The sequence below is a fragment of the Melozone crissalis genome, unplaced genomic scaffold (assembly GCF_028551555.1).
Source record: "Melozone crissalis strain CALT ecotype California unplaced genomic scaffold, PUWL_Pcris_2 ptg000006l_1, whole genome shotgun sequence".
In the NCBI taxonomy this organism is placed as follows: Eukaryota; Metazoa; Chordata; class Aves; order Passeriformes; family Passerellidae; genus Melozone; species Melozone crissalis.
In genome coordinates this window covers 5483722-5504149 of record NW_026535784.1, presented here as the reverse complement: position 1 = coordinate 5504149, position 20428 = coordinate 5483722, and the positions used below count along the sequence as shown (strand labels likewise).

Sequence of the window (20428 nt, the reverse complement as noted above, 5' to 3'; positions counted from 1 at the left end):
CACTCTCTCCTGGTCCCATGTGAATGAGCTAGACTCCTGTGCATCACTTTATCCTCTTTATTAAGCCTGTCTCTGCAGATACCATTTTAATTTAATCCAACTTGATAGCCAAGTCTCAAAATCCCCTTGGCTCTAGAAACAGTGCAATCTCCTGGTATTCAATACACAAGCCTTTTTCCAGCATCCTCTTGCTTCCCTTCAAGGATCCAATTGCTCTAAACTAGCTTTTCACTCTGACTGATGCCCCTTCCTGAGTGACTAGAACTCACAGTTGAGCCCTAAAAGAAAGTGCTGGTGCACAGAGAAATGCCATCCTCATCAGAATATCTAACTCTAGTGAACCTTGCATGCTTGACAGAAAAGCAATACAAAATGCTTTCCCACAACACAGGCTGAATAAACATTTTTTGCCAGCCATATCCACTTTAAAAAGTAAACTGGTAGCATAGTAAGAAGTTGCATTCACTGGCAGACATGAGTATCTTTGTTTTGTCAGATTTTTAGCTTAATCCTAAGAGAGGTATTGCTAAACCCTACTGCAGAGCGCTGGTTTGCATCCACTGAACCACTGGGACTGACACCACACTGGGATTTGGCAGGCAGCGCTCAGTATCTCAGAGGGTGGGATGGGCCAGGTGGCCACTGTAGCTAAAAACAAAACCAGGCTCAACAACTCTGTAGGAAAAAAAAAAAACCCTAACACATAATTGAAAATCAGGATGAGTTATGTCTCTGACAGGCCAGTAATAACTCCATTTCATAGCAGAGAGGTAAAAGTTGGGCAAGACTGTGACATTCCAGGTCACTGGTAGGTTATGACTCCTCATGGGAGTCCTTATACATAATCCTCTTCTGCAGCACACTCACTTCACACCCTAGATATTCAGAAGCCTGTGAGAACATCTCTGTTTGTGATCATAGGCCATGCTTCACATGTCATGGGGAAAAATGTGAAACTCACTCAGCAGAAGGATGGAGAGATAGGCCTAAGTATGATGCAATAAAGGACAGTTTGCTTTGCTCCTCCTGCTTTATGCAAAACCTCCCTATTATCCAAGGCAGCAGCGCAACAGCAAGACTTGATAAAACAACCTAGTAGACTAAGTGGTATGGAAAGTTAAAGAAATATCTTGTGTAATTTAACAAGCAAGAGCTCTGATACCCAATTCTGTTGGGTAAGGGGGGAAAAGACTCTTTCCTGGAAGACAGTCCCTTGCTGTTATCTTGAGAGAGTCTGTGTGCCAGGATTGCCCTGTTTAGGATAATTGAATGGCTTGGTCTGTAACCACCCAAAACAGCAGTGAAGCACAGTCTGTCCACATGCACCTCTTTAACCTTCAATGGATTGGCAACTTGGCAACAGCCTGGCCTCACCCACTGGAAATCCTTCCTGGAGGCAGGAGCAGCTCTAGTCTGGAACAGCTGCAACAGCTTGGTTTCAATGACTTGGTGATACTGAAGTCACAGTTAGACTTCAGCCAGAAGGAAGATTTCCAAACTACAACTTTGATGTCCCAAACCTGAATTTATTGCTAGTGAGCTGTGCTGTGGGGGGAAACAGTCACCTCACTGAGTACAGAGGAGCTACAGCATGGAGTGCATCAATGTCAATATGTGTTTCATCAAAGCTTAAGCCCTGCCTTCTGGAATGAGAGCTCACAACAGAATAACGGGTTAAACACCCAGAATCTACTGGGAATCATCAGGAAAAGTATGAATTAGGGCAAAATGGAATGGATACCTGGAATACCTATTAAAACAGAGAGTGGGTGCTACTTGTAGTTGATTTGTTCATGGCATTATGCAGACCTCTGATATTTTCTGTCTGTATTAACTTGTTAAGATCTCACAGTCCTGAAGAGACACATTCTTCCTAGCTACCCGTTACTGTGGGCTGGGCTACTTGTTAGGCACAATTTATTGCTGAAAAAAAGCGAATAATGGTAGAAAAATGGCAATAGACTTTGACTCTCCCTTCAGTCTGCAATGAATTATAATGATGTCTTAGATTTACTGTGAACCAGAAAGAAAGATTTTGAAGAGAGAACTCAGTGTATTCTGGAATGTTCCTCTTTGCTGTTACAATTCATCAGCAACCACAAAGAAGAGGCTCTAAAATTAAAACTTACACTACTAAAATGTTACTTTAGGAGTCAAGATCATTTTTATGCTTTGTATGGCTCACTCTTCATTTTCTTTATGAGATGCTCAACTCAAGGGAGTTTTCTGGATTAAATTTAGATCATTTTCTTAGATGTCAACATTAATTCTAATGCACTGCACTCCTCTTTGAATGACTGCAGATTGCAAAGTGTCTTTGAAAAAGGATAAAATGGACATGTCATGCAGTAACCAAGTAAATGCAGTCCCTGATTAATATGCAAGTTTGAAAAGTTCAGAAAATGTCATCATACTCCACAGGTGCACCCTGTTTTTGGAAAGGTCTCTTTTTGTTTTGTTTGTGTATAAATGTCATTCTACATAAATTTCACTCTAGCAGCTTTTCATAAACTCAAGTCAATGATGATATGTTCAAATATTTGAGTGTTCCCTTTAAAACTAGAGGCAAAGAAAAAATCTCTTCGATCTGTTGACACAGCTGTGAAAGACCGTGGTGCTTGCACGTAGATTTCTTTAAATAATCTGAATATCTTCTTTTCACCATCCCACTGGTAAATCTGGGAGAAGGTATAGTCACTTCCCAAGGCTAGGTAATAATTGTTCTTGAAGGAGAAAGGCTGCAGGGTCATGGCTCCTCGGGATGGAAGAGCCTGTATCTCCACGAACTGTTTGCTATTCCATTTCATAACTCTGGAGTCACCAATGAATCTCGTGAGCGTGATGTAAAGGTCATCTTGTATCCTGAAACTCTTCACAGCCAAGACATCTTCCATGTTGGGGATTTCACTGTGTGGGACAAACTTTTTGGAGGCTTTGTTCCACTGGAGTATTATGGGCACCTGGGAACGGCTGGAGAGGATTAGATATGATTTCCCATCTATATCAAGAAACTCAGCATCAGTGTCCCTGAACCACTCGTGAAGGGACTGATACGAATAAAATCCTTTGTTATTCCACTTATACACTGTTGACAAACCCGCTTTAGAGCTATCCGCTATGACAAAAAACATTTCACTGTCTATCTCAAAAAGCTCTATATCATTTGGCTTGGAAATGCGAGATACTTCAATATCCTGGAATTTCACAAACTTCGTCCAGCTTTCATCAAACTTGTAAATGTGTGAGCCACCAAAGAGCTGTGCCACCACCACAAAGACTTGGTCACCAACAAGAACGGCTTTACATCCCACTATAGACTGACCTATTGCCCAAAGAGAGAAAACAGAACAACACATGTATTAGCACAGCACAAACCATGCCTCACACCACAGACATTATTACCAAATCACCCCTCCCCTTTTTTTAAACCTGCACCATCTCATAATTTTGTCTTCTGCTACGTGCCATCAGAGTCTTTCCAAGCTTTTTGCTTCCCAGTAACTGGAGAGATGACTTGTCCCACCCTGTAATGTGTGCAAGTATGATGAACCATAAAATGCTGATTCCTTTTTATGCAAAATACTCTTTATTTCTCTGTTTGTTCAAACACATGGTCCCTAGTATCCAAAACAATTATTTAAGCTAAATGTAATTATTTAAAAACGACAAGAGTTTTTATTTTGCCATTCATCAGATATCTGAAATTCTCTTATTCTTGTAATGTCTATATTTCTATCTTAAGTAGAAGAATGAAATATAGTATATTTTTCTTGCTGCAGAAAGGTTAGAGTCAGCTTTTTGTTACTGTACATAGAAATATTGAGGCATCTTGTGGATATATCACCTGACAACAGGATGAAAAAGATAAATCTAACTCTGTAGTTTGTGTTAGGTATTTTTGAGATTTTGTTAAACTAGAAATATTTAGCAATATTGCAGTTGCCAGATAGATCAGATCAGGTTATGGTCTGTCTTGAGAATGTCAAGTTACCCTAAACAAGAATCACTTCAAAAAAGTAACAGTGAGACTATTACAATAGGTGTTGCTGGAAGCAGAGAGGAGGAAGCAGAGGAATTCCTCTGTGAAGCACACAGTTAAAGTAGAACTATAGCTGCACAAGCTCCCCAGTGCATCCTTGGTCACTCACTACAGGAGATTCACCCTGGCTCCTGTGCTGGTCGCCGACCTGTGGCTCTCAGAGCTGCCTGGGATGCTCTGCCACCCTCTGCAGGCAGTGTGGGAGAGCTGGGAGCACCAAGGGATCTGCAGCACAGCCATGAATGGTCCAGGCTCCTTCTGATCTAACTCACTCAAAACACAAACTCCAGAAGAGCTTTCACCTGTCTCCTTCTGCACAGGACAGCAACGCTTTTTCTCTTCATGCTCACTGTAAAGGCAACCTTGACAACTAGCTCAGCTCCATAAGCCCATGTTGTAAAGAGCTAAATTTAGACCTCCAAATGCCAAGCATATGGTAAGTGGTGAAATTCTCTGTGGAGCTGGCTCCAGAGCTCTACAAAACACTCTTCAGGCTCTGCAGGAGGCTCTTTATGTGCCTGTGTCCCCTGGCAAAAATCAGGCTCATGTACATTTCAGAGTCCAGAGCTCAAGCTCAGACCTTCCAGGAGCAAGCCCTGGGTGTGGAACTAGGACACAAGTCCTTGCAGAAATGTCTCCTAATCAAATCATTCAGAGGAAGGTGAAATACACCTGGAAGTGTATATCTAGTGTTTGCTATCTTTGCAAATGAGTCAAACTCTCAATTTAATTTCCAGAGTTTTTCTAGGGCTCAGCTAGCTCTCTCTGGGCTGTTGACTTCTCAGTTTACATCCCCAGTACAAATTTTATCCTAATCTACCAAAACAAAATGAAACCTTAAAAACCAACATTTTTCTTTTCCAAAATTTCCTGACAGAAGAGTAGCATCTTGTAAGATTTTGTTAGTGACACACACACCTGATCTGAGGAGGTAAGTGCTTGCTGCCTTTGTAGAATTCCACCCCAGAGGAGGACACAGCATACTCTATGTCTCCCAAAATATAAAGTAAAAAGTAATTGATCACACACAACAAGGACAGGAGGGAAAGGTGTTCCTTTGATAATTTAGCTCCTGAGCATTCAAAACCTCTGGCTTGGAGATTCTGGGAAATCAGGCAGCAGATAGCAGCTTTGAAGATGCTGTCTCTGCTGTCATGGTGCGACTGAGCACCACAAGTGTTGGTTAGGGACAGAATGGTTGTTAGAAAATCAGCATTAGAACATCACCTGGCATCCACACAGGCTTTTTGTTTGATCAGTAATCTGGCCAAGATGTTAATTGAGCATATTTGTAAATTGAAAGTAAATGCTGAAGCTTTACAGCACATTTCTTTAGGTAACAACCACAGTTTAAATATTTCTGTCATTTTCAGCTGTCTTCCTGGTCAGCTCACCCTACAAGCATCCTTCAGACCTCTTTCCTCCTGCATGAAATAGATTATTTTTAAATTTTGTTTTGCAGGCACTTTGGCAAGAGCAAGTGCTCCTTCAGCTTCTGCTTTAACTTGCTGCGTGACTGAGGCAGTGAATGCTGAGCTGGGCCATGGTGTGACATTCGTGGCAAGTGTTTGTGCCTTCAGAAAAATTTACAAGATTGGACAAAAAAGCCTAGTTTGTGTACCACAGTAAGGTTAAATGTGCATATATTAACAAGATGCATTGCTCCATGGAGTCACTCATGTCCAAACATCACTCACTTCAATCAGCCAAATTCAACAGAGATTCAGGACAAAACCAAATAACCTGATCCCATCTATAAATCTTATCCAGTCCATCAGTGAGTGGAATCCCAGCGTTCATGTACCTGTGATATTGTCGTAACTCCTGAAATTCATTTCAATGTGATCCCACTCCAGCACCATGCAGTTCTCCATGCTGGGCTGTGCAATAGCTACAAACACATCATTCTTTGAGTTGAACGTATCCACTGAAACAGACTGGTAGGGCAAAATCTGGTGGACAACAAAATCTGGAAACATACATTTACAACAGTTAGGATATATCTTTGCTGGAAACACAAAGTGGTCACTGATTAGAATGATGTACACTGAAAAATGAGTGAAATACCCTGGATTTTGTATAACACTGTCATGGAAGTAGCAGTACTCATGCTAGGCACACACGAACAGGGAAAGTGTCTCCTGCTTTAGGTATCATGAGCTGTCCTCTGAAAATGTATTTGTCAAGGAAATCAAATATGTAAATAGTGAAATAATTCAGATTTTCCAGCCAGGCTGGCTACTATCAGTGAAATGGAGAAGTCTCTTTCCCCACAGCTGGAAGTTGCTCTCCCGTCAAGTGAAATGGCCTTGCTAGAATCACATTCAAGCTGAGAGACAGCAATCACCAGCTGAAGTCCAATAACTTCTTAAGTCATGCAAATTTAATCACCAGCAATTTGTGTTATGCTAAACCAGCCAGAAAGTGAAATGATATCTGAAGTTTGCCTGGGGATAACCCCATTTTGCCTAGACCATAGACAAAATGGTGTAATCAAAATCTCAGTTAACATAATGTTTTATGGGGCATTATAATGTAGTTTAGGCATAAAATACAACCAACCTGAAAATTACTATCCAGTGGAAAACTTATACTAGACAATAAGACTGAGAAATTGGAGCAACCTGTAAAGATTAGGAGTGCAACTCCAGAATTAAAGACTTTTTTCTCAAAAATTTAGTGCCTTTGTAGACTTAACTTGAACATTCACCCTGGGGTATGTCAGCAGTCACCACAGAGCCAGTCTGGGGCAAAGTGAGGAGACTTGGGTCTGAATTTGACATTTGACCAGACAGCTGTGCAAGATCTCTATTATCAGGAAAAAAAAAATCGTGTAGCAGAGCTGACAAAGCACTCAGGTCTAAAATGTGGTCAGAGACTTGCACTGAAGTAATGTATGGATATAGATATGTAGAAAAGGAAAGGCATCTTCCCTATGATGGCATTTCTGTGCAGAACCACACACTGCTCTGCTTTTAGCTCCATTTGCTACAAGCCTTCACCATGCACTCCAATGCTGGAAGGGCCTGAGCATCCAGGGATTTTGGTGAAATGGTAATTAAGTCCTCACTCGAGTCCCTTATTTTGGTGCATTATGAAATAATTGCTTCTGAATGAAGAACCCTCTGTTTCTGCATGCTTGAAAGCCTTGCCCTTGAGGAGTTACACTTGTGGAGAATAAAGATAGATGACTACCATTAAACAAACAGAGCAGATTCCACAGCTGTGAAAGAAATGACAGTCTTCATTCTTCGAGGGACTATTATAAATAGAGCTTGGGCTTGGTTCATAAATGCTGGTAGGCAAACAAGAAAGTTATCTTCATTCTCACTGGGAAGCTAAAAGGGCTGGGAAAACTGACACTGAAGTATGCAAAAAGTAAAACTGACCAGCTATAAAAGGATGGAGCAGGAGCAGATACAGTCACACAAAATAAAAATATTTTTTTAAATCTTGAAGAAAAAAAACCCAGAAAACTAATCCTGAAAAGATAGCTCTTGAAATCTGAACAGTTGTGAAACCCTTTGGGGGAATCTGTGAATTGAAACAAACCAGTCTGTATGTGAAAATGGGTAGGGAAATAATTTGTAATCAGTAAAAAGCAATAAATGCTGGTTTTAGCACCAGCTGGGAATACCAGGCTGTAATGTAGAAGAGAGTTACACAGTGAAAGTTGCCACCACATCAGGGTTGAAAAAAATTCTAATACAGTAAATACAGGACTGGGAGAGGAGCCCTTTCCCAATATCTTTCTTTTTTAAGCCGGATCCCCTGGATGGGAGAGGGCAGAGGACACAGCCCCTGCCTTCCCCCTGTGCTGCTGGCTGCATGAGCCACCTTTCTCTGCCTCTCTGCCTCCCACCCAATGCACAGCTTTGCCCTCCCCGTCTCAAGACATGTGGTTTTCATGCTGCTTTCTGCTGGCTGAGAGTGGGGGTGTCTCCCTGTCCTGCAGTCACTTATTGCACGTCTGCTCCCTCTGTGGTTGAACTGGCATCATGGTGTCACAGGTGAGGGGCCCAACACTTTTATTGGGATGATTTTCCTTCTGGCAGCCCTTGCTCAGGCTGATGCCAGCACACAGGAGCACTGGTGCCAGCACAGGAGAGGAGGAGAGTGCAGGGAACATCACAGGACACCAAGGAAAAATGAAAGTGATGGTCTGTTGGGGCAGCTGCTCCAAAACTGTATCCTGCCATTCAGTCCCACTCTCCTCACATCCCTTCTTCCCTGCAGTGGACATTTCTGCTCCAGGTGAGGCCACCCAGGCCCTGGGTGTGCCAGCAGGGATTGTTACCCATCCCTTCCTTCTCCCAGCACAGGAGATCTCCAGCACAGGAGCAAGAATGGAGCAGTACCTATTAATATGCAAACTACCTCCCTTCCAGACAGCAGGGAAAGAGAAGACCAGCTCCAGAAGACAATCCCAGCTAGGTAAAGAAAGGGGAAACAAGCTTCCAAAGCTCAGTGAGATGATCCCTGCCTGCAGGTCAGGGCAAAGCAGGTCCCAGGCATGCACATGGCCAGTTTCCAGTGTTTGCAGGGGCTGTGGGAGCCCAAGGCCTGTTTTCCAGTCTCCTGAAAGTGAGCTACATGTTCCCCTGTGGTGCTCCCAGCCACAGGACAGCCCCCTCACACACACACTGTTGAGGAAGAAAGACAAGAAATGAAGGGAAATGGCTTAACCTGCTTCCATGATTTCCACTGCTTCCTGCTTTCCACTGAGAAATGGAAGACAGATGCTATCACAAAAAGAGTTAAAATGCAGGTCACCAATACTGTCAATCACTTTCTCTGTGAAGAAGCAACAGGACCATTTTTTTCCTTGCCTTTTTATTTTAACTTTGGCAGCACCTCTTTCCTTCTCTCCTGTTACCATTGCAAACTGCTTTATTACTACATCCTGCATCCAGCCATGCTCGACACAGAGTACTGGAGACCAGAAATGATGGAAAGTCTGATCCCAGCTGGCAAAGGAGGGAAATACTATACTAAAGACTAACATGAATGAAAGAGTTTTGCAGAGTCCTGCCCACCACTGACTGGGAAGGGAGAATACACCTACAGTGTGTATTCTAAGCCTGTGACTAATCTATCCTCAAGGAAGGAAAGTGGGTGTATTTACACTCCCTTTGGATCTGGGGGAGGCAATAGCAGAGAGAGAGAAAACAGCAGTGGCCTGACACCACAGACCACCAAGGTCATAGAACAGAGTGTGACAGCCACATGCTGTGCTGTGGGCATTTGAGCAAATATTCAGCTGGGCAAACCTTGCCCAATGGAATGCATTCAGTTCCCAAAAGCTCTGCAGCACATGGAGTTAGATTTATGCTTGGTGTAATTTCACTTACAGCAGGCAAAGGGACAATAGAACAACACTTTTTTTCCTGGAGCAATTTTGCAGTGTCTAGGTACAAAAGAGTGACAGAGGGCTGGTAGGTCAGGGTAGGTTTGAGGATTGGGTAAGGTTCTCTCTTGTGCACTGTTAGTGCTACACAATGGCTTAAACCAGACTGAAATGAAACAAAGCTCCTTTTACTTTGCATTGTTGTGTCTCAGTGATTCAGCAGACGTAGAAATGTAACTTTGGTGCTGTTCTAAACTTCATTGCTCTCCTGTGTTTGACATCCTTTTATGCAGCAGGTTATTGCACTTTACCTCTACTGCTCTTCTGACATAATTTTGAATTCTGAGTTCATTCTCTTTTCCTTCACATATTGCCATCAAAGCACCTTTCATACCTTTCCCTGAAATTTCATTTTACATTACTAGTAATCACCTTTTCTCTTGTCTTTTAATAATAATGACTGACTTGATGACAGATGAGAACTTGCACACCTTTGATATGACTGTCTAGAAAAAAGGCAGAGTGCTGACATCCTATTCAAAGAAGATGAAAAACAATACCCATGGCTGATATTTCCAGTTATATGATGTGACTACATTTAAAGATAGGTAACTGCAGCAGTTTTGGCATAAAATATAAGCATAATCACATGCAAATTTCTCTTTGCTCCCTTCAGCATGCTTTACATTACCTTAAAAAATAAAAAATCAAGATCCTATGCAAGACAGTAGTCAGAATATTATTGGACTTTTCAACTTAATGGAGTTCTGTGAAGAACTTCTGGCACTATTGCCACCATCTTTGATGCTAATAAATAATGATTTATCAAATAAAGATAACAGCTATAGCCACATTTTTGAACTTATTTTCATTGCTTTCTCTGAAATACAGAGATTTTGGGAAGCTCATCTGCCATAACTCTATGGCTTTATTCCAGATAATAGAAAGCATTCTGTGATGAAAATTAAGCCACAAATTGAGTCATAATCAAGTCTTTTGGAATATGAATAGGCAGAGCTCTTCTCCCATTATCACTTAATCCAAATAAAAACTCAGCACGTACTTTGGCATCTAAATGTGATTTTCCCATTTTGTAACTTGTTCTAGTACTTGGAAGTGCTTTGTATGTAACCCTTTCCTCCCCCCAGGTCATGCTTATAGAAGTGAAAGGGTATCATCCAAACTTCTGATATTTAACCATTTGTAGTGTGCTTAGAAATATACATTCTGAATACCTGTAGTGGTGCATTCATAATCAAAACTTGTCACATCATTTAACTTCTTATCCTGATATTCTGCTGGACCAATACACAGGACATCAGAAACAGTGGAATTTGTCATCTTTAACCACAAAAACAACCACTTGGCTTTGCAGTCACACTCAAATTTATTTCCCCTTAAATCTCTAAAAAAACACACAGAAATAAACATATTTGAAAAGGTTGATAGCAATATGAGTACTACAGAACTGTCATCACCTTGACATGCTGAATTTCAAAATATCTGAATATCCTTGAATTGTTCTGAACTGAAAACAGGGAATTTTAAGTTTTATCTGGACTCCTTTATATGAGCTCTCTTTCACTGGGTTTTTTGAAAAACCATTGCATTTTATGGTCATCTATAATCATAGTAATGGAGCACTGTGTGATTCATGTTAAAGTTACTTTTTTGGTAAGCTTTGCTAGGATGAGGACTGTAGTGTGTTACATCCTGACGTTCAGGTTGTCTGCTGCAGGCCTCCTTTGCACCATTCACCACTGACACAGAGAATTCCCCTTCCTTCACTGCACTGTCCCAGTGCTGCTGGTTGACAGAGCAGCCTTGCAGACATAAAGTACAGATGGAAGACTTGCATTTTTGGCGTCGCTGCCGAGGTAGAGTCAATTTAGCTTCTTCCTGCTCATGCATGTGCAATTTCAGCACTGTACTTGTTCTTTGATCCTTTGGCAATTTCTGTGGCTTAAGATTTTACTTTGTATTTGAAAGAGCCAGGCCAAAAATAGGGGAATTCTAGTTACACAGGGAAATGCTGATAGAGTGTCAGCAAGGTGCTACAACTGCACGGAACAAGGAAAAGAAGCTTTTTTTTTTTAATTAATCCCTTGTACTAAAATAATCTCAGGGAATATGTAACAATAATAGGAAAATATGTTCAGAGAAACTGTCATTTTAAAATTCATTGTCTCTCTGTCTCTAAAACACAATTTACAAGACAGCAGAAAGAAGTACAATAACACAAACTATGTACAGCATCACGAGAAGCAGCAGTGATTTAAGAAATAGCTGTTGCTTTAGAAGAGTCTATCAAGAAAACAATTATACAATGAAAAACAGCTAGAACAAAAAAATACACTTTCTGTGTAGATACCAGATACAGCACCACACACCCACAACCTAAAACTGAGAGCAAGAGTGACAGAAGCAGTAGAAAGGTTCTCATTACTTACAGTTCAATTAAAGAATCTAAATCACTGAAGACATCCCTTGGCAAAGCTTTGAGGTGGTTATTTGCCAACGAACTAGAAAAGAAAATGAGAGTTTGTACCATTGCTATCTCTTACCTTGCAATTCTTACCAAGTCTGAGCTCACAGGTTGTTAATTATCCAGTGCTGTCCAGCCACTGGCACTGTTAGAAGTTACCAGGAACAGGCATTAATTATTCTCATTCAAGAATGGAGATTGCTTGAGGTTCACATGAAAGTAAAATATTTCAAACCTTTTATTTTTTTCCCAGGTGCAAATGTAACCCACAGAGCAATCACTGAGCACACTGGAAGGAAGCAGGAATGTTAATCATGAGTAGGCAGTGTGGTGGTACCAGCCCAGCACTGGGGGTACCAGGGGCACCCCAGACCCAGCTGTGCCTGCTCACAGGCAGCCCAACATGTGGCAGTGCTGCCCAGGCAAGAATTGCTCCAAGGCTGGTTCTTCATTTATGGAAAGCATGTTGTTGACAGCAGGAGGAAGCTGACACAGAGGGAAGAGAAGTTTTCTGTGTAGCAGGAAAACCAGTGGTCTCCCAGGAGAATTTTGTTCAATTAGAAATTACTTTATCAAATGTTAAATAACTTACAGATGAGTCAGGTCACGAAGGCCACGAAATGCATTTCTTGAAATGGTTTCGATTTTGTTTCCTTCAATAAATCTAGGCCCAAAAAAAAGTATTTTAAAATACTTTAAGTAACATTATTATTAGCATCACTGTGCTTTAAGCTATGGTTGCCAGATGCAGCATATTACTGGGCAGCTCCTTCAGACTGAAGGGTGGGAAGTCTCAGTGGAGCTGCTCATGTTCCTTTTTCCCCTTTCCTTGGGCAGGCTGCAAGGAACAATGCAAGTACCTGGCATCACAAGGGATGGCACATGACCCAAATGCCCAGCAGAAATGGAATAAAGCGAACAAGGCAAAAAAAAGAATTCCTCTCTTGGTAATCCTCTCAGGATGTGTTGTGTGAGGCAAGAGTCCTGTGTAGGAGAACCTACACAGGAGAACCTCCTGAGGCAGAAGCTAAAGTCCTACCTTCCCCTCTCCCAGATCAGCAGCATTTTAAAAGCAGCAGGCAGCACAGAGGTGCCAGGGCTGCCCAGGCTGCAGAGCTGCTCTGCTGGGTCCTGCTCCCACGGCTGTACGTGCACACTCAGTGCCACCTCCGTGCCCACACAGCCCTGACTTGAACTGCACATGTTTGACACCCACACAAACAGCAGGACCACTGCCTTGGCTCAGGTCTGGCTGCCACAGTTCAGCTCTGTCCAGCTGGGACATCTTCCCTGCAGGCTGCCAGCTGCACACCAGTCCCCCCTGTGCACTGGGGGAATAATGCCAGGCACATATTGATTCCAGCAGCACCCTGCTCCTCCTGACTCCTGCACGTCAGCATTTCAGTAAAGAGCTGATATTTGAGCATCTTGACCTCTGAGCACTTGAGGACACATCCCCAAATACACCATGATCCCTGCAAAGTGATTGCAGCCAGGTGGCCATCAAGATATTGCATGGTACAGCTATACCTGGATGAAGAGAACTGTATGCTGACTTTATGAAAGGCTTATGAGATGAAAGTGCCTCCCTTATTCCTAAGCTCTGTTTGCCCTGCAGAGAAGTTAGAGGGAAAATGCTATGATACAAGGTCTCTTCTCAAGAAAGTGATAATGGGATGCAGGAGATGACAAGTGCTCCTGGTTCTGCACTTTAGGTGTAGGAAATATCCTTCATGAAGTGCCTGGGACCCTGACTGCAGGCAAAGGGTGCAGATGAGAAAGTGTTGTGTCTGCATGGGAGATGTCAGAGGCAGGCCAGCCCTTCAGGGCTGTATGGAGCCACAAATCCAACCCACAAGAGCAGAGAGCCACCCTGCTACCTGACACCCTCACTGGCAGCTGGCACCCCTGCACAGCACCAGCTCAGTGATCCATGCAAATAAACAAGGCTACACTGCTGCAAGCTGAGAGTCAGGAATTTGCCAGGTTCTTGAATCACCAAGCCTGGTCTCCAAGAGATGCTGCTCTGGGAATTCCAGTCAGTTCACCAGCAAAGCTCCCATCTTTATCAGACCTGCCTTACCCAGACTGTACAGAGTCAGTTTCAGGGTGCACTGAATGCCATTATGAGAGCTGCAAGAGCAGCAGGACACAGCTGGAGATCTGTTATCTATATATAGGTACCAGCTGTGGGTGCTCCCCAGCTGCTCTTCGGCCAGAGACTTTGGCTTTGTACACACAGACCCTTGCCATTCCTGTTAGTCAGTGAGATTTCCTTCTTCTCTACAAAGTCTGGTCCTGGTTACTAAGAGACATGAGTTATGGAAGCTGTACTGGTTATACTGGCTGCATGGCCAAAGAAACAAATCACAGAGAAAGGCCACTCACAGCCAGCTCCCAAAAGGTGGAGGGGTGATTTGCTGGGAAGGAGGAAAAGCTCTATGGAATTGGCAGAAAAGGCTGCCACAACCATTAACTGAGACCACTTGTTCAGCTGCTAAAAGAATTTGAAACTCTAAGGCTTTACCAGTCTTCATCCTGCTCCCTGGCTGGCAGCTGGTGCTCAGGAACAGAGTTTTGCCCTTTGGCCCTCTGAGGAGGGCAGGGTGTTTCATTCAGACGGGATCTGGTTGCAGTGACCAGTACAACCACCACGATGCATGCTATGCTGCCAGGACAAACCCATCAGCACTGGAGAGCAGGCTGTTAATGGTACAACAGAAAATGGTTTCCTCCTTTTTACAAACTACTGCAAATAATTTTTTCACTGTAGACACAAGGAAAAGAGAATGCTTAGATAACTTGCTATCTCTGAAAAATCCAGATGTAGCTGAATAATGGATTTTAGCATATACCATTTACCATTATCTGCAAATTCCATTGTTGGCTACTCCACATGCACCAGACTATTAACCCTGAATACACCCCATCATAATATCTATTTGCCTTCAAGATTTAACAAGAGTCAGTTTTATGAGCATTGGTCTTTCTGTAAAAAGGACAAATGTTTTCCACAGCTACATTTCAGCTTGGAAAGGAGGGTGGAATGAGCATTTTTTTCAGGTCATACTCATAGTTTCAAACACACCAGGTCATACTGAGTAACACAGAGAAATGTTGTCCTTTGGAGTGTGAAGGGAGGACAGCCTTGCACCAGGGCTAATACTTTTTTTAAAAAGAAAAAAGGGTGAACTAAAAATAAAAAAAAAATAAGGACCAGAAAAAGAATGTAAAAATCAACTAAGTGAATGATATAAGCAAAAGGAGAGTTAAATAATTTAAAATAATAATATAAATAATTACAATAATTTCTATTATATGAAATGTATGTTTATATATTCGTGTATTTATAATTAATTACATAAAGATAAATTCTATGGGCATTAAATAGGGTATCAGGAAAAAGGCAAAGTAGGAGACAAAAGCTGGGAGAAGAGAAGCAGAATCAGGGTTGTTCAGGGCAGTACACCAATGTTCTGCAATTCCTGCTCAGGCTGCCCATAGGTGAGAACAGGCTGCTCCACCTCTTGCCTGAGATTCAAATCCCCTTGACAGGGGTGGCACTATTCTGGAAAACCCAGGCAAGCTCTTGCTAAGCAGTGCCTTTTTGGTGTGCTGTAGTTGCACAGAGATACCTGGTATTGAAGGCATCTTTTAAACATGCACTGTAACTCCTGAAAAATCGTCAGCCACCATAAAGAATATGTGCACAGGAGTGGAACATAAATCCTTCAGCTCCCCTGCTTTTGGGAATAACAGTAAAGACCAAGACTCTGCAGCAGGAGTCTTGGCAACTTATCAAAACATCTTTATTTATAAAGGACATAAAATACCAAACTTACAGGTATTCTAGATGGAAGAGACCAGCAAAGGCATCATCTCGTATAACAGTGAAGGAGTTGGAGTTCAGCAAGCTGAAAATGGAGAGCAGGCATTAGGAAAGCACATTAAAACTTGACACATTGGATTATGCCTGTTGTGTTTATTGCCCATGACCAAACTAATCTTACTGACCTGAGCTCATATCACCCCCCCAATGCAGCACACATAAAATACTGTGGAATGGTCTATTGAAAAAAAATTAAAGGCATTACACGATGGTAGTTAATGTCCACTACTCCCCAGGAAAAATGTGCCATTGACCTTGGCTAAATGTAACCTGGTCCTCAACTCAATGGTCCACTGAGCAGAACAAGCCATCATTAGATGGCAGGTCTGCTGAGTGTGGCTCATCACCCCTCCAGGCCCACTGACAACCTCTAAGGGTCCACCTGAGCAGCATCCTCAGCTCCCAAGCACCAGCTCTCATTTATGCAGCCTCTCTGGGCCAGCACTCACTCACTCCATGCCCCAGGGGGATGCTCTGAGCCTGACCTGCAGACAGGGTACAGCCTGCAGCCTGGGAGGACAGCAGCCAGTCTGTCACCACAGACTGGAACCACAGACATGTCCAAACCACCCAGACAGAGAATCCAGCTGCAGTGCTGCCTCCTCCAGGCGCTGCCTTGCCCTACTCCTGTGTGAACTTCAGGGACAAACATGTCAGAGCTGCACCAGAGAGGCTGTCACCTGAGCCAGCACAAGAGAGCCAGGGAGAAGGAGGCGATGGAGGCTTTGCCAGCAAACTTCATTCCTCATTGTATTAATGCACAACAGTGGACAATTTCCAAAGGTTGATGTTCAAAGGCAGAGAGGGCAATCGCCTTTCAAGAAAACAATAAAACTTCTAGTTTGGTCTAAAATATTAACACTACTCAGAAGAAATAATTTTTGGAAAATCTCAGAGCTTTCCCTATGAATGAATATGTCTGCACTAATTGCTTTATTAGAGCAACTGATTAATCTTCCTTTTGTATGGTTTTAGGCATTTTACTAAAATTAATTTAGAAGACTAATGAACATGAAATGCAAACTTTCCCTGTGATCCCTGGATATTATGCTAATACTAGACAAAGCTCCTTAAATTATCCCAAAGAAATCTGACAAAGATGAAGACCACCATCAAAAATAAATCCTTGCATTACTATTTTTACCATGATTACTGCCACAGAAAACATTGTCCTGAGATGTCCATGTGCTCAATTATGCATGCAGCTCTTTGTTATTAGTTATTTTTTCTCATGTTTTAAGGAAGAAGTTACAAATTACACTAAACAACAGAATTTCTGAGTAATTTCTGAGTGCCCAAGGTGGTGGTTGCCACCTCTTTCTCCTACATCTGACTTACCACATAAAGTGAGATGAGCAACTTTTGCCTTCCTCAATAACCCTGCCCCACCACCCTACAGACCCCAACATCTCCAGAAAATCTTCTGCAGCTAAGGAAAAAGGGCAATCTTCATCTGCTCTTCCTCCTTTTTCCTAGTACCACCATTCAAACCAAGCTAGATTCCCCCATCTCTAATTTTCCACCCACAGAATTTCCATCACAGAAATCCATGGATTTCTCCCTTTCCTTCCCAGCTGGCACAGGTCACTCTTTGCCACCATTTATTGGTGGGCAAGGTCCTCGTGCCCTCTGCTGGGGGGTTAGTGCTGACCCCCAGCTCTCACTGAAACTTGGTTTTGGGAACAGTTTCACACTAAAGGAGGTGAAGGCTTTTACCCCTTGCCTTTCCCACTTCCCCCCAGCATTTTGCATGGAGTGCTGCTCCTCTCAGAAGAAGACAGGCCTTTGAGTCAAAGGAGATGGGGAGCCCAAGCAGAGGAGCCTCAGCTGCCAGACACCTTTAGAGAGGTGTCTACCTCCTGCTACGAGCAGTTTTAACATCTAGTTATGTGGCGAGCACTCAGCCTGGGTTTCTGGCAGGCTTGGATCTTTTTGCTGAGTTTTTCTTTGCAGTGTATCTGTGCCTGGGGGCTCAGTCAGTCCTATGGGGTGCAGGTGTGGAGGGCCTGCCTGGTGTCAGGCATTCCAGACGGGCTGCACTGGGCTGGACAGAACGCAGGCTGCTGCTCAGCCTTGCTGCAGACTGCCAGAGAACTGAGTACCCAGGCTCCCCAGGGGGCTGTACCGCAGTCTCTGTATCTTCCCTGCTGCCTCCCAGGACAGCTAAATTAAGCAAGTTTGCTCAAGCTCCTGGAGCAGGAGGCACACACCTAACTGCAACATGAGCACGACCAAGCAGCTGGCCTGGGTCAGGAAGGAGGGATGGATGGCTGCTAAGTGCTGGGAGCTGGAGCACTGTCTCCTGGACAGAGGAGCGCTGGGTCAGAAGGCATCTGAGGGGCCACCCTCCAAGTGGCACAATGAGTCGTGCTGCAGACAGCACCAGCACTGCACACACACAGGATTGATTCCCTCTGAAGTGTGTCCTGGCAGCCTCTGCTCACCCCATCGTGCCCACTGTGTCACAAAGCCAGTGCAAGACTCCTGGGCACAAAGTGAGCAGGAGTGAGAGCCACCACCACATAACTTTGGAGGACAAAACTCAGCCTTAAACTTACGAAAGCTGAAGTTAAAAAAAAAAAAAAAAAAAAAAAAAAAAAAAAAAAGAGGAACTTAGGGCATCATAAAACAATTTCCCCTCCTTTAGTAACTAAATACACATTTTATGAAGTGGTTTCTGAGCAGAAAATGCATCCCTGAGCAGAAATGTTATGAAACAGCAGCTATACTAGGGGACTGTGCAAGCTGTCTTCTCCCGTGTTCTCCCTTTCTACAAGAGAGAGGGAACTCTATCCAGGAGAGACGGAGAGCTCTATGCTTAAAGGGACTCTATTTAGGAGGAAGGGGTGAAGTGCTACTTGGCCGTGCTCCTTCCCAGTGCCATACTTACAGCAGCTGCAGGGAGGGCAGGTGGGAAAACATCCTGTCCTTCACTTCGGAGAAGGTCCCGTTGACCAGGCTCCTGGAAAAGAGATGCCCCCATGAGGCGGGAGCGCCCCGCAGCCCCGGCCGCCCGTCTCCCCCGCGCGGGCCCCGCACTCACAGGGAGCCCAGGCCGGCGGGCAGGCTGCGCGGCGCCCCCGCGGCCCCCACGCACAGCGCCGACTCCCGCCAGCAGCTGCAGGGCGGCCCGCAGCGCGGCGGGCGGCGCGGGGCGGCGGGCGGCGGCAGCGCCAGCAGGGCGGCGGCGGCGCAGAGCGCGGGCAGGAGCCGCAGCGGCACCGCCATCGCTCCCCGCCCGCACCGCCGCTGCCCGCCGGCCGCTCCCGCCGCGCCCTGACATCAGCGCGGCGCCGCCTCCGCTGCGGCGCCGGGACGCGGAGCGGGGAGGGAGGGAGGGAGGGGGCACCCGCGGGCGGGGCGAGGCGAGCGCGGCCGGGGCACCGAGCCCTCCGCTCCCCGCAGGAATAGAGGCAAAGGGCCCGCGGGAGGCCCCGCTGGTAGCGCGAGAGTGATGCTCCCCCCGATTTCCTGGGCTAGCATCAGAGGTGCTGGAGCGTGTCCAGAGAAGGACAGCGAAGCTGCTGAAGGGTTTGGAGCACCAGTCCTACGAGGAGAGGCTGAGGGAGCTGGGATTTAGCCCCGAGAAAAGGAGGCTCAGGGTGGGATTTATTGCTCTTTACAATTAAGAGAAATTGTAGTGGGATGGATGTAGTCTAGTCCCCCAGGTAATAGGTGATAGGAAAGAGGAAATGGCTTCAAGTCGCACCAGAGGAGGTTTAGATTGGTATGAGGCAAAGTTTCTTCACTGGAAGGGTTTTCAGGCATTGTAAGAGGCTGTCTGGGGAAGCGGTGGAATCACCATCCTTGGATGTGTCCAAGAAATCACAGAATCATGGAACGGTGTGGGTTGGAAGAGATCTTAAACATCTTCTAATGCCAAACTCCCTACCATGGACAGTTTTCAGCAGACTGGGTTCCTCAGAGCCCTACCCAACCTGACCTGAGACACTTCCAGGGATGGGGCACCCAGAACTTCTCTGGGCAACCTCATGTGAAGGTGTGGTGCTTAAGGACATGGCTTAGTGCTGGACCTGGCAGTGCTGGGTCAGTGATTGTACTGATGATCTTAGAAGTCTTGTCTAACCATAATGATTGTGTGGTTCTACGACCAGCTTGAGGGATGTCTAGATCATGAAAGAAGCAAATGGATGACGGCACCACACAATTCCAGTTGCTTTCCAGTAGTATGTGTGTGTTAAGTATGCATTAATTGAATCACGCTGTATCAGAAGGCTGGAAAGGTTTCAAAACTTCACATTTGCCCCAATTTGACTGAGACACGTCATGCACATCAATAAAAGAATGACTTTGTAACTTTATGTTACAAGTTATTTGTCTTGTAACATCAAATAATTACTTTTTGTAACTCTTGTAACCTTCATTATCCTTTGTGTCCAAGCCTCCCTTCTTGGTTTGCATGGGCCAGGTGCAAAATTCCCATTTTGCATTTCCCAATGTCCATTTCCTCTGCTGCAGTTTGTGCCTGCTGCCCCTCCCTATTGCCCACACAGTCCAGCAGAGCCTTCTGTTGGGTGCTGAATTCAGCAGTGAGATTCCTCTTCTTTGAGCTGGGCAGAGCCAGGTCTCCATCTCCACCTAAACACCATCCCTGCAGCAGGCAAAAATTCAGAAAGCCTGAGCAACACCTGAGCTAGCAATTTAATT

At 44.4% G+C, this 20428-nt stretch overlaps 1 protein-coding gene across 1 annotated transcript; it reads right to left on the bottom strand.

The window, feature by feature from the left end:
• Positions 1-1567: 1567 nt before the first annotated feature.
• On the bottom strand, positions 1568-18988 carry LGI2 (leucine rich repeat LGI family member 2). Its single transcript, XM_054295589.1, has 8 exons — positions 18804-18988; positions 18651-18722; positions 15714-15785; positions 12464-12535; positions 11837-11908; positions 10622-10791; positions 5844-6008; positions 1568-3322 (listed from the first exon to the last, which is right to left on the bottom strand). Exons 1-8 carry the CDS (start codon positions 18986-18988, stop codon positions 2505-2507), a joined length of 1626 nt encoding a protein of 541 aa, XP_054151564.1. The 3' UTR covers positions 1568-2504.
• Between the last annotated feature and the right edge of the window lie 1440 nt (positions 18989-20428).